The 13034-nt window shown below is 31.8% G+C and overlaps 1 protein-coding gene across 1 annotated transcript in view; it reads right to left on the minus strand.

The window, feature by feature from the left end:
* The window catches only part of LOC145690546 (NFX1-type zinc finger-containing protein 1-like), a 121399-nt gene that overhangs the window by 27755 nt on the left and 80610 nt on the right, over positions 1-13034 (minus strand). Inside the window, exons 6-7 of the mRNA XM_081765536.1 lie at positions 8649-9930; positions 878-1043 (exon numbers count right to left, since the gene is read on the minus strand). Coding sequence (XP_081621662.1) covers positions 878-1043; positions 8649-9930 — 1448 coding nt within the window. The remainder of the gene's footprint in view (positions 1-877; positions 1044-8648; positions 9931-13034) is intronic.

Below are 13034 nucleotides of genomic sequence, written 5' to 3' on the forward strand. Positions count from 1 at the left end.
ATTTAACGGAAACGAAAGAAACGTAGAGCCGAGATTCCGGTATCCTGTTGCAATTTCAATATATGTATATATATATATATATATATATATATATATATATATATATATATATATATATATATATATATATATATATATATATATATATATATAAGACTGAATGAAATTTATCATCTAGCAATACTTCTGATGATAGCTATGCAATCAACAATCCATAAATGATGTCAAATATTCGATTAACTTGTGTTGGATGTTACATAAACACTAACAGACAAAGAGAGACCAAATTAATAATGAAAATGATCTTATAATTCTTCATGAGAATTGTATGCGAATATCATTGCATCACGTAATGCCTTGCACTTTATATTTTATATATATATACAGGGTGGCCCAAAAGTAGGTATACAGACCAGCATCGATCAAGTATGACAGTTTAATTTATTAAGATAATGAATTTATTTGCTTTGGTTTGTTCCGAGTTTAAGGTATAAGTGAAAAAAAAATGAAAACAAATAAGGAAGAAACTAAGTCAATAAATGTATGGATAAGAATAAGTAAATAACATAAAATGTCATGACCGATCAGTATGGGACTGTATACCTACTTTTGGGACACTTTGTATATAATCAGAATAAAAATAATAAGTGTCCATGAAATGTCCACTAAACAACCTTATTCAATGTAATGACAAAAGCAATGCAATTTAATATGTTCTCATATTATTTCTAAATGTCTAAATTACAGCTCATGAGAATATATCATAGTAATAATGTTCTCCTTATGTACAATCTTTTAAACTTAATCTTTTTTAAAAATGCATAATCATGAATCAATCTAAATTTCGTTATTAATACTACGAGAAAAGAAAACAAACCTATGCCCACATATTAGATTTCTTCCACATTTTTCTTTGCATGGTTGGTGTATACGTCCTTGAAGACAACTTCCACATGTCCCCGAACACAGATGTCCACACTTTAGAATAGTTTTGCACGGTATTTTACATTTTATCAACAAATTATCTGATTTCGGAGACAGGACTGAAATGAAAAAAATATAGTTATTCTATTAATTTACTGAACTGATCTTTATAATCCAGAGATTTTTCTATTAAAAAGAAGACCTCATATTGAACGAATATGATACCCAATCATGAATTGTCAATGAAACGTATAATAGCGAGAATATATTTCTACTTCTACACGTTCAGAAAATGGAAACAAAAAGAAAGAAAAAAAAAAGAGTTTAATATTCTACAAGTGCAGTACAGTGTTTTCATTTCATCTTTTTAATTTAATTTGGTAATTAGAATTGCTATTCGTAATTATAGTGGTACATTTTTTTTTGTCATTAGATTCTTTGGTTTTCCCGTTGGTATAGTTACTCTCCATATTTGGAAATGAATATACAGGGTCTCCAAGAAATCCTCGTAGCTCTAGGATTGAGTACAACAGAGGACAATGTCAGCGTAGTGCTTACTATAGTTAAGTAACTCCAATTTTTGCGAAGCGGTTTAATTTGAGACATCACAATTGACCAAGCGACGGCAGCATATGTTTCCTCACGCGTCTTCTTTCGTTCACTAGATATCCTGTCTTTGACACATACTAAAGCCAACGCACGTTTTTTTCCCCATTCAAGCAGGATTTTTTTGATAAAAATGGATCCTTACTAAAGCAATTCAGTGCTTTCCCTGTGTGGGGAGTATGCCACTAATTGTTTCCTTTACTTTATAACTGCAACTATGCCATGGCTTCTCAACTGAAATGTTACACGTGATTCTGAACGTAGGGATACCAGACAATGCTGTCTACGATCGTGAAATCAATGTTACCAATCATATAACTGAAATTACACTGACATTGTTCTCTATCATACTCAAACCTAGAGTGCGGGGACTTCTTTGACATCCTGTAAATTTTAATTCTCTTTCAGTTTCAGTTACAAGTTAATTAAACTGATCAGCATAAATGCACTATTTCAAGTAGAAATTAAATCTGAACATTTCCTTAATTTCAAATATCCATAGTTTGGAACATTAGTCTTGAGTGTTTTCATGCATCAAATACGTGCAATTGTGTTTGAAAAGAAAAACCTCTTTCAAGACAAATCCATCTTTCTGTAAAAACATACATACAATATTAGATATTTGTTCGTAGGTAGAACTTGGACAAATAAGAGCCATAGAAACTGTTTCCAAAAACAGTGGAGAAGAAGCCTTTACAAAGAGGTAGATATTAGTTTTTTTTACATCATTGTACAATATATATATATATATATATATATATATATATATATATATATATATATATATATATATATATATATTCTAATTCTAATTGTCAATTACATTACTACCTGAGTTGAAACTTTCGTATTACCTAAGTACGGATCTTACAGAAACTTCTCATTTCATACTTCTGATAGAGATAGAATTGCTTAATGGTTATCGAATTATTATCAAACAATTATCGAAGAATAAGAATTATACTGTATCATACTTAACAATTGCAGTTCAGCTTGATCCCACGCAGTGCGGTCTAATACAATTTTTCTTTAAAGAAAATTGAAAATCTTTGAGTTTTAAGTCTCTCGCTTATCCCGCCTAGGCTAAAGGAGACAGTGATGATGAGGAATTAATGAAATGCTGGAATGAAGAAAGTGGGAGGAAACGGGAGAACCCCGAGGAAATGTGTTTATCCACCACAAAGTTCACTTGGTGCGAGCTGGGTTCGAACCAGGGACCTCATGCACCAGGGGTGAACGCTCTATCACTGAGCCACCGCGGCCTCATTAACGAAAATTGAATTGCATGAAGCAGTCTCTACTCACGTCAGATCAGCAGTCTTTTAATTGGCTTGACACAGCTTTTCACCCTTCCCTATCCTGAGTTAGAATTTTCATTTCATATACTTTTCTTCCGTATTTTTTTTTTATTATTTGCCCTTATATTTCAATCGTGGCCTTCCTCTAGGTATTTTTCCTTCTGCTTTTCCCTCCTTAGCTAATAGCATGACTTCTCTAGGTTCCATAATGTACTGTATCATCATATCCCTCATTTTTAAAAATATTCTTCAGTTTACTCTTTCCTTCTACCAATATCTATTCATTTGACACCTTATTCACCCATCTAATTTTTACTCATATCATCCTTGTATAACACCAAATTTCAAAGGCTTCCATTTTTCATTTTTTTTCTCTTGTTCTAGTGTACATGTTTCACATCCATACAATGCCACGCTCTACGTATATACTTTAATTAGCCTTTTCTTCAGTTCTTTGTCGATGCTTCCCGTTAAAAGACCGATACTTTTTTTTAATGCCATCTTCGCCTGAGTTAGAGATTCAATAAATAATCCAATACATTGGTTTCAACACAATAAACTCAAAAGTAAATACAGACAAAACGATAGCACTAAACTTTCATCATGTAAGAAGAAATCCAGGAAACAAACAGGAGATTAAAATTGGAAATAGTATTAATAATTATTATTGTGACGTAAAATATTTAGGTTTGTCAATAAATGGAAATATAATATATGACACTCATATTCAATTACTAGACAATAAGGTTAGAAGTGTTTACTATGACACTCATATTCAATTACTAGACAACAAGATTAGAAGTGCTTACTTTCTTAACATTATTAAATCTGTAGCAAGTGAAAGTACTGCACAAACGGCATACTCTAATCTATTCGAGATACGGAATAATGTTTTAGGAGATACTACAGGTAGTAAACTTATATTTATATTACAAAAAAAAAAAAAAGTCCAAAGCCAAGGGAATGGTGGAAAAAATATATATATATATTTTTAATTATTCTACCACTACCATATTATATATGTATATATTTTACATTTTGATCTTTGCCAACCATAACTTGAGCTGGATTTCAAAATTAAACGATAATAAATATCCTTACAATACTAGAAACTAGAACGATCTCTATATGCTACTTCATCATACATCATTATATGAGCAAGGTCCAAGATGCAAAAAGTAACCAACCAAAAAGCAGTTGAAAGTACGAAAAAAAATTAGAAAAAAAAGGTACAGGTCACCGCACTAAACTTTCTCGCTCAATTTTCTTAAATTAAATCACGTTATGCTGCAGTTATAACTGAAACTTTCATTCATGAAATACGAATAAAAGTATATATGAGTTTTCGAAGAAAACTTCAACTGAAGATAAAAACTCATTCCCAAAAGCAAACTACGCCTTGTGGATATTTTCATAAGAAATAATTTACGCAACATTATATAGGTTATTAATTAAATATTTATTTATAACATGAAGAAAAGCATGAGTCGTTTTTGAAAAAAATGTCCGAAAAGGAACTCACTCCAAGAATAGAGTACCTCTTGTTGATTACTTCATGAAAAATGATGATATTGCCAAGTTATCAATGAAACATTTATTTAAGAAATGTAAACATAATTGGCTGAGATTCGTTTTGGAGAAAATCGCCCGAAAAAGCTCACTCGTAAGATTAAACTACTACTTGTGGAGCTTTCTAGAAGAAGTTGATTATGCCACATTATTAGGTAATTAATGAAATATTTATTTATAGAATATGAACAAAATCGCCTGAATCGATATTTAAAAACATCCCCGGAAACAACTCACCCCAAGAATAACGTACCCCTTGTGTATTTTTTTTCCAGGATAAATGATTTATTCCATATTGTTAGGTTAGTAATTAAATGTTTACTTATGAAATATGAACAAAATCCCCTGAGTTTCTTTTGAGAAAATCGCTAGGAAAAAAAATCTTACCTCCAAGAGTAAATTACCCCTTGTGGAACACTTTCAGGACAAACGAATTGTGCTATATGCCATTTTGTCAAGTTACTAACGAAATATTTATTTATGAAATATGAACAAAATCACTTGAGTCGTTTTTGAGAAAATAGTTCTAATAGAACTCAGCCCTAACAGTAAACTATCTGTTCTGGATTTTTCCCAGGGAAGTGACTTATACCACAGTATAAAATTTTTAATGAAATATTTTTGTTTGAAATTATCGTTCGAGCTATTTTTGAGAAAATCGCGTGAATTCCGTTGAATGCTCCGAATCTGACTTCTTTTTCATGATCATCATGCTTTGTTCTATCGTCGCTCGAAAGCAAAAAGAGCAAATAATTTCTGCTTTTCCATTATTTTTGTTCTGTAACCGAGTATGTCAATTAGAGAATGTATAGAGAGTGAAGAGGATTGTACATGAGTAAAGTATACGAAAATACTGTTAATCATTTGTACTTGTAGCAATGTTGTAAATTTATACCATGTAATGATTATGATAGTTTGTGTCTAAATGACGTATCCAAACTATACATATCTTTTTATACAATGTATGAAAAAGTACAATAGAATATTCTTGATTTTACATCTTATTATCGCTCGCTATTTTTTACCCTAATAACAGAATTTCTGGATCTCTTCCACCAAGTTAACTATTTTGATCATCTTTTTTTCTTGTTTCCATCCTAAAGCATTTCATAACTTTTGTTTCGCTCTTGTTGATTTTGATGTTGAATTTATTTACTGCTAAGCATATGTTGCATTCCGTTTAGACCTGCCTCTAATTTCTTCTCACTGTAGGCCAGCATCACGATATCGTCCGCATATCTAAACATGTTATTTTTTGACCATGAACAATCATTCCTAGGCTTGATTTTCTATTATTGCTTCTTCAATATGGAGATTAAACACAACCGGTGACAATGAGCATCATTTACTCTCAATTTTTACTTTATATTCTTTGTACAGATTGTATATTATTCTTTGCGCCTTACAATTTATTGTTGATGCATTCAGAATTTTGAACATTTTGTTCCATTCTACATCATCATCCATAAATACTACGTAAGTTGCTTTTCGCACTCGAATTCTTTCTTCTATAAATCCCTTTAATGTATGTATTGCTTACCGCGTCCCGGTATTCTTTCTGAAACCAAACTTGTCATTTGCTAGTACTTCTATTTTTGGATTCCAACCCTCTATAGATTATTTCTGCCAGAATTTTTGAAGCATGCATAAGCAAGCTCATCTCTGTAATTCTCGCATTTCTCAGTATATACTGGTTTTAGTATTGCCACTATTTTGCTCCTCTGAAAATCCGGAGACATAAGCTCTTCTTCATAATTGTTAATTTATACGTGTAATTCATGTCGCGCACTTTGTGTAATTTCTGCTGGTATCGCATCTACACCTCGAGTTTTCCCATGTTTTAGATCTTATAATGCTCTGTCTTAGTTGAATCTGAGTAAAGTTTCCTCCTGCCTTCTCTTCTACTTCCTTCATGTTTTCCACTTCCTCTAATTACTTGTTGCTTCCATAGATCCATAAACACTCTTCTCATTATTTTATATGACTCCAGCTTCAGTCCAGCTCTTCTTTTATTCTTTCTTTTAATATGAGCCTTTGATCTCCGCGGTACCTCTTAATCTTCTAAGCATGACTACTCTTTCTGTGTTCATATCCTTTTCTATTTCTTTACATTACTGTTTAAAATTCACCTCTTGGCAAGCCTGAATTTCAAAATGATCTGATTTTCTTATTCTTTCATACTGGTTGTTAACTTCATTGTTGTTGATATCCTTCAATTTCTTTCTCTCATCTGTTAACTCCAGAAGTTCTTTGGTGATCCGTTCTTTCCTTTGTGGCCTAATGCTGAATTCGCGGCCTATTGGTCAGTTTTTATGAATTACCATTCATGGTTAATTTCTTCCTTCGTTGATTGTTGTGCTATCTTGTTATATTTAATGTCATATTCACGAAACTTTGTTAAAACACTTTGTTCTTCAGCTTGCCTGCATCAGGATCTTCATTTTTTCTCTTTTCTTCCAGCTTCTTAACTTTCAACTCACTCATCATTTCTAAGATGTTTTTAATGTCCACATTTCCTTCTGAGTAACTTTATATTCCTTATTTTGGTTTCTGAACCTTTCTTAACAAGTATGTAATCTATCTGGTTATCTCTGTTGATCTCCTAGCATTTTTCGCGTACAATTTTTTTTCACTTATCATTCTTGAACAAAATATTTGCTACTAGTAGCATGCAAAATTCAATCTGTCTTTTTTCTCTTTCGTTGCGCTTTCCTAGTCCGTATATTCCTTCTGCACCTTCTACGCTCGTATTGTAATCTCGTAATAGAATTAATTTTTCTTGGTGTCAGGAATCACCTCCCAAACGTTGTCGGTGTTGTTTTGAAACACCCTATATATATATATATATATATATATATATATATATATATATATATATATATATATATATATATATATATATATTCTTTTTTCTTCTTTTCTAAGCTACAATAGTGTTAAATTAAAGCAACACTTATAACCACAACAATGACGTTTTCAATAGCTTCATAAACTAGTTCTGCTACATAATCGTGCGTTGTCGTTGGCATTATAGTTGTATCCCTTGATTTAGTACCTAATTTTACTCGTTGTCCTATTATCTGATTCACTATAAATCCAATTCCAATGACTTCGTTCTCCGTACTCAAATTAATATTTATATATTCACCTGACCTAAAATATTGTTTCTTCCATTTTATTTTGCTGATCCCCACTATATTTACTTTCGGTCGTTCTATCTTCCTCTCTTTAGATTTTTTCACTTATCAACAATGCTTAGACTCCTTCATTACATATTGCCTGTCCCTAAGTGACTTCTTGCTGCCCCCAAATATCCATGGAGCAGTCTGCTTTTGCAGTATGGGACTCCGAGTTTATTTATCTGCCCGTTTTGAGTAATTCGGTTTGAAAAATCGCAATTCCCATGCTACGCGTGTTCTTGGAAAAATACAGTAATGGTTCCCTACCACCTTCTGTTAGGAATTTACTTTTTTTTTGATACTCTACCAGTGTTTTTGCTGTTGGCTATTGTTACAGCATGCATAACTAGATCTTTCCTATAGACCGGACTTGTGACCTCACTCAAAACACTGCTTTGCAGGCCAGAGCATCATTGCCCAGGACTCGCCATTAAGAGATGTGCAGTGTCCTAATAAGTCCAATCCATATGATAATCATGTCACAGTTTGATTGCAAACAATTTTAAATAATAGATCTTGATTAAATTTTGTTGGTATAGATAAAGAAAATTACATGAGTCTGCAAACACCTTGTTAATGTTCATCGCGTTTTAAAAATTTCTTAATGGTTTAAGTTTATTTTAAACTCTGTTATTTTTTCCCCTGTTTGCTTCAGATTTCTTGATAAGTAATTAAATAATTCAAGACGAGTGAATATCATAAACTTCTGTTGTAAGCTAATCTAAAATAATTCATAAAAATACACAGCACTCTGTATCAGTATTTTTTTGGATTTCATTTTCTGAACTGATAATACAGTATATGATAAATAATCAGTACATAGTACTCAATCAAGACACATTTAGCATATTTAAAACCTGTCTTTCAGATTTTTCAAGATAGAATTTAAACTTTAAGTTAATCTATAATAAAATTGAATTATCATCTGTACAGCCAAAAGCACATTTGACACATACTGCATTAAAAGTACTAGCAATTAAAAGAAATCATAAGAGGGGAATACTATTTGCTTGTTGATAAATTTGAACTGTTTAATTTACATTTAATTAAAGAAAATAAAGACGTAACTTACCTCCGCTTCTTGCTTCATGGCAAAATACTTGTACATCATGTCCACACGCTGAGCGAATTGGACTTGTCACCAGCACTTCACAGTTTTTAATACATGGATCCTTACACATTCCAACACAACTATGTCCACAGTTAAGTTGCCTTTCGCATTTCTGTTTACAACTTTGTTTGCCTGGTACTTCAGAACATTTACATTTTATTTTATGGCCACAACCAATCAGTGTCTTCTCAACTATTTCTTGACACTTGTATAGCTTACAGTCCACATTACATTCTGCACGACATGGGTGGCCACAATTTAATTGTTTTTTGCATCTTTTCTCACAGATAATGTCTTCAGGATTCTTACTACATTTTATCTTATGAACATGTCCACATGATCTTTGCTTCTGAACCACAAATATGCATTCTTCACATTCCTGCCAGCATTCTTTTCTACATTTGTGATCCTGTGAACAGTTCAAATTTGATTTTTTGCAAGGTTTCCGACATTTATACTCAAGATGATCTTTGTCATCTAAGGCATGGCATTTCCTTTCACAAGTATGGCCACACGCATCTAAACGAGCTTCGCATATTTTTGGACAAGAGAATGTTTTAGGATTTGCGTGACACGGCATAGAGATTTTATGTTCACAGTGAGGTATGACTTTCTCAACATTTATGCGGCATTTGTATGTTTTTGGATTTTCGTAACAGTATAATGTCTCTGTATGCCCACAGGGAAGGCATTTAGGCAAGCGAACCATACATTCCCCACAATTTTCGTAACAAAGTTTTGTACATTTGTGCCCAAGATCACAAAGTACTTTGGTGCATTTCTGTCGACAGATGTAATCTACATGTTCTCGATCTAATGTGTGACAAACTGAGGTACATCGATGCCCACATATCAAGTCCGAATTACAGGGTTCTAAACAGCCCCCTTGAGGAGACTTACTCATGAAGTCTTCCGCTGATGCTACCTTAGTATTAACTGAAGGATGCATTTGACATTTCAAAGTCAGGTAAGAATCTATAGCGTCTTGCTTACGTAAAACTTCAAATATTTGCGGCCAAATGTCACTGTTTTGTTCCAGAATGTTCATGTTTCCAGCTATATAGAACCCTTTCCTTGCTCTAGAGAGAGCTACACAAACTCTGTTTTTGATTTTCAAGAAACCAATTTTTCCTTCCTCATTATTTCTCACTAAAGAAAGAAGAATGATGTCGTTTTCCTCTCCTTGGAAATTGTCCACAACTGTAATATGTACTCCACTTAGTAAAGGATGCTTTTTTCGTAGCTGTAAATATGAAAAATATTCATATATTTACTAAGAAAGTAACTTTGTTGATACAGAGTATCATGATATAATGCTACAATTCTTAGAGCAAATTATGAGGGTAAAATTAACTGTTTAATTTATATATATATATATATATATATATATATATATATATATATATATAGTTTTAAGGCACACAAATCACCTGAAAACTTAAACCTATCATGAACACCTTAATCATACTTCCTTTAGTACTCTAATCACATATGTACTAATCATATCACAAAATTTTAGAGCTGTCAACCTATTACTATTATTATGTTGATGTTCAATGTATTGTCATTCCATCAACGGTTCATTTTAAGACATATTTTCATATAGTTTGCAAACACTTATTTAGAATACTAACAAGATTGTTGACAAACCCTTGACTTTGATAGTATCGATGTACTTCTTTTGAATAGAATAAAAGAGGATACAATTATGTGGCATGATATTATAACAGAGCCCAGTCAATAAATAAACCATGAGAATTTTGCAATATTTGTACAAACCTTGTTTCAGTACACTATATTTTGCCACTTATTTCGGTGTTTTATCTTGTTCAAAAAAAAAAAATTTTTAAAGTTATCTTTTTACTCAATAACAGTATTAACTGTACGAAGTTGGAAAGATCACATTATAAATTGCACAATGTCTAGTACATTTTGAGAAATAATCTTTTTGGAAAGTTGAAGAAAATGTATAACCCTATGTCTTGTTAATACTGAAAAATATTCTGTTGTACGAGGAAGACTATGTCATGAATTGAAGAATAAAGTGTCATTGGTGTGCGTAACAATGAATGTAATTTAGATTGTGATCCTTATTTTTTTATTAAACAATTATACTCCACCCTCCTGTTCGCTTTCACTGATTCTCTATCGCATATTCGGCAAACTAGTTTATCTGAGGATATCTCTACCCTCATTTATTTGATTGCTGTAACAGTTATGTCGAATACTTCAATATAACAACAGAATCTTTCACATACTTTATACTTGATTTGATATCTCAAAAATTAATGATTACTAAGTTTTAAATTAATTACCTGTTGTTTTATCACTTTACCTACTTTGTGAAAGAAAACGTAAAAAAAAAAAGTAGTAAACGAAGAAGAGATGTGTAGAGGAGTCGCTAAATTTAATTTTTTAACGAGGGCGATTACGAAACATCACCTACTAATTGAGATCCTAATTATTTTCCAATAAAGTAAATTTCAATAAACTTTCTTATTATTGTTCGTCCCTTAATGCATGCTCATCTCATTGTTAATTATCCCATATAGGACTTCCGAAGAAAACTCATCGAAACAACTTATTCACCGTGCCAATAGCGACTACTCTCAGTCATGACTCCGTTTTCTTTCATTCAGAAATAGAAAAGAAAGAAGAAAGTAGAAGGGTAAAAGAAGGAGGTAGAAAAAGGAAGAAAAAAAAGAAAGAGAACAAATAGGGTATTTTAATAAGAAGCAGATTACTGGATAATTCCGGAAATATAGTAAAAGGTCGGGAAAGTCGTTGAAAGATGAATCATTTTAAGTGTTATTAACAACTACTCAATTTTGGAATGCTTCGGAAGAGACACATGTTCCCTCATACCACCCAGACCTAGCTCCAGGCACCATGGTCATGGGGTTGCCCAGACCTAGACCAGGAAAGGAGAAAATTGAAATCATTTTTTTTGTACTGTTATTCCAACCGGTGATTGATAACCATCCAGCATCTGAACTCTGTTCTCTAGGATCGACCACACATATGAATTAGCCAAGAAAGAAAGAAAAAAAAATCAAACTTATAAACTCAATATAAATTTATGTATCGTATCAATAAGAGTTTCAACTTCCTGGAAGAAAGATGTCGTATTTAGGCTCATCCTGTTATTTTCGTCTCACTCCTAGAGCCGATTTAAACCGTTAGTAGCGGTCCTTCATGACCTAGGTTGTTTACCTTAACACATACATTAAAATATGACACATATATTATACACATTAATATGACAAATGATATTACTAAAATTACTTAAATTAAATCTATCATGCATTCACTCGCTCACTCACTCAGGACAGTGTATATATGTTTAAAGGAAACCAACTAGCTACAAAGGTACAAATAGTTTATTACATTCATAGTGAAAGGAAAAATAATTATAAAGAAAGTATTTAAAAAAATACAAGTTCTTGGTTATATATCAATAGAATACATAGAGTTATATTTTAGTAAATCTTTATATATTCGATCATATTGACAAATGGAAAGAAAAAAAAGTACATATATATTATATCTTAGGCATGCTAAAGCAAAATTATGATTTGCGACATACGCAAAGAAGACACTTATTTTACTTTTTAAAAAAAAATGGACAAAGAAAAAGAAAAGGAAAAAAAACTTTTGGGTGTAATAGAATTTATGAGTCTCTACTTCACATTGAGCAATAAAATATTAATAATTCGGAAGCGTTCAAATCACAAATCGCGCACTACTTGTAGCGTCCAAAACATTTCGCTCCATTTAACTTAGTTTGTGTTTATATATATATATATATATATATATATATATATATATATATATATATATATATATATATATATATATATATAACTATTGGTTTATAAAACCATTCATCAACTATATTTAGTTTGTGACTATTAGCAGTTTATAGCTGCACTCGCATACTGTAACGTTTATACCAATCTAGGGATTTTGAAAAATCACTTTCCGCCAGAGGATGTTTCTCCTCTTAGACAGTCCATTTCCAAACTTATTAATTGGATAATTTCAAGTTATTTGTTTAACACTGGGACACGTCATGAAACCTTTCCTTAGGATCACTTTTGTATATATGTATATATGGTTCGAATTTAAAATGATCTTCCACAGGTGTAAGGAGTATGATGGTTTAAATTGAGGAAAAAAAAAAAAACACTGGTCAAGTCACAGGATACATATGCAGGTGAGAGGGATTAAAGGTACAGTTTCCACAATGGTTTTAGGTTGGTAGTTCAGGGATAATATTCATTATGATGTGGGTTACATTTAGACCTGCCGTTACTTCTTAATACATGCCATTAAATAATAATTACA

This window comes from Thermobia domestica, chromosome 1 (genome assembly GCF_964235325.1).
Source record: "Thermobia domestica chromosome 1, izTheDome1.hap1.1, whole genome shotgun sequence".
In the NCBI taxonomy this organism is placed as follows: Eukaryota; Metazoa; Arthropoda; class Insecta; order Zygentoma; family Lepismatidae; genus Thermobia; species Thermobia domestica.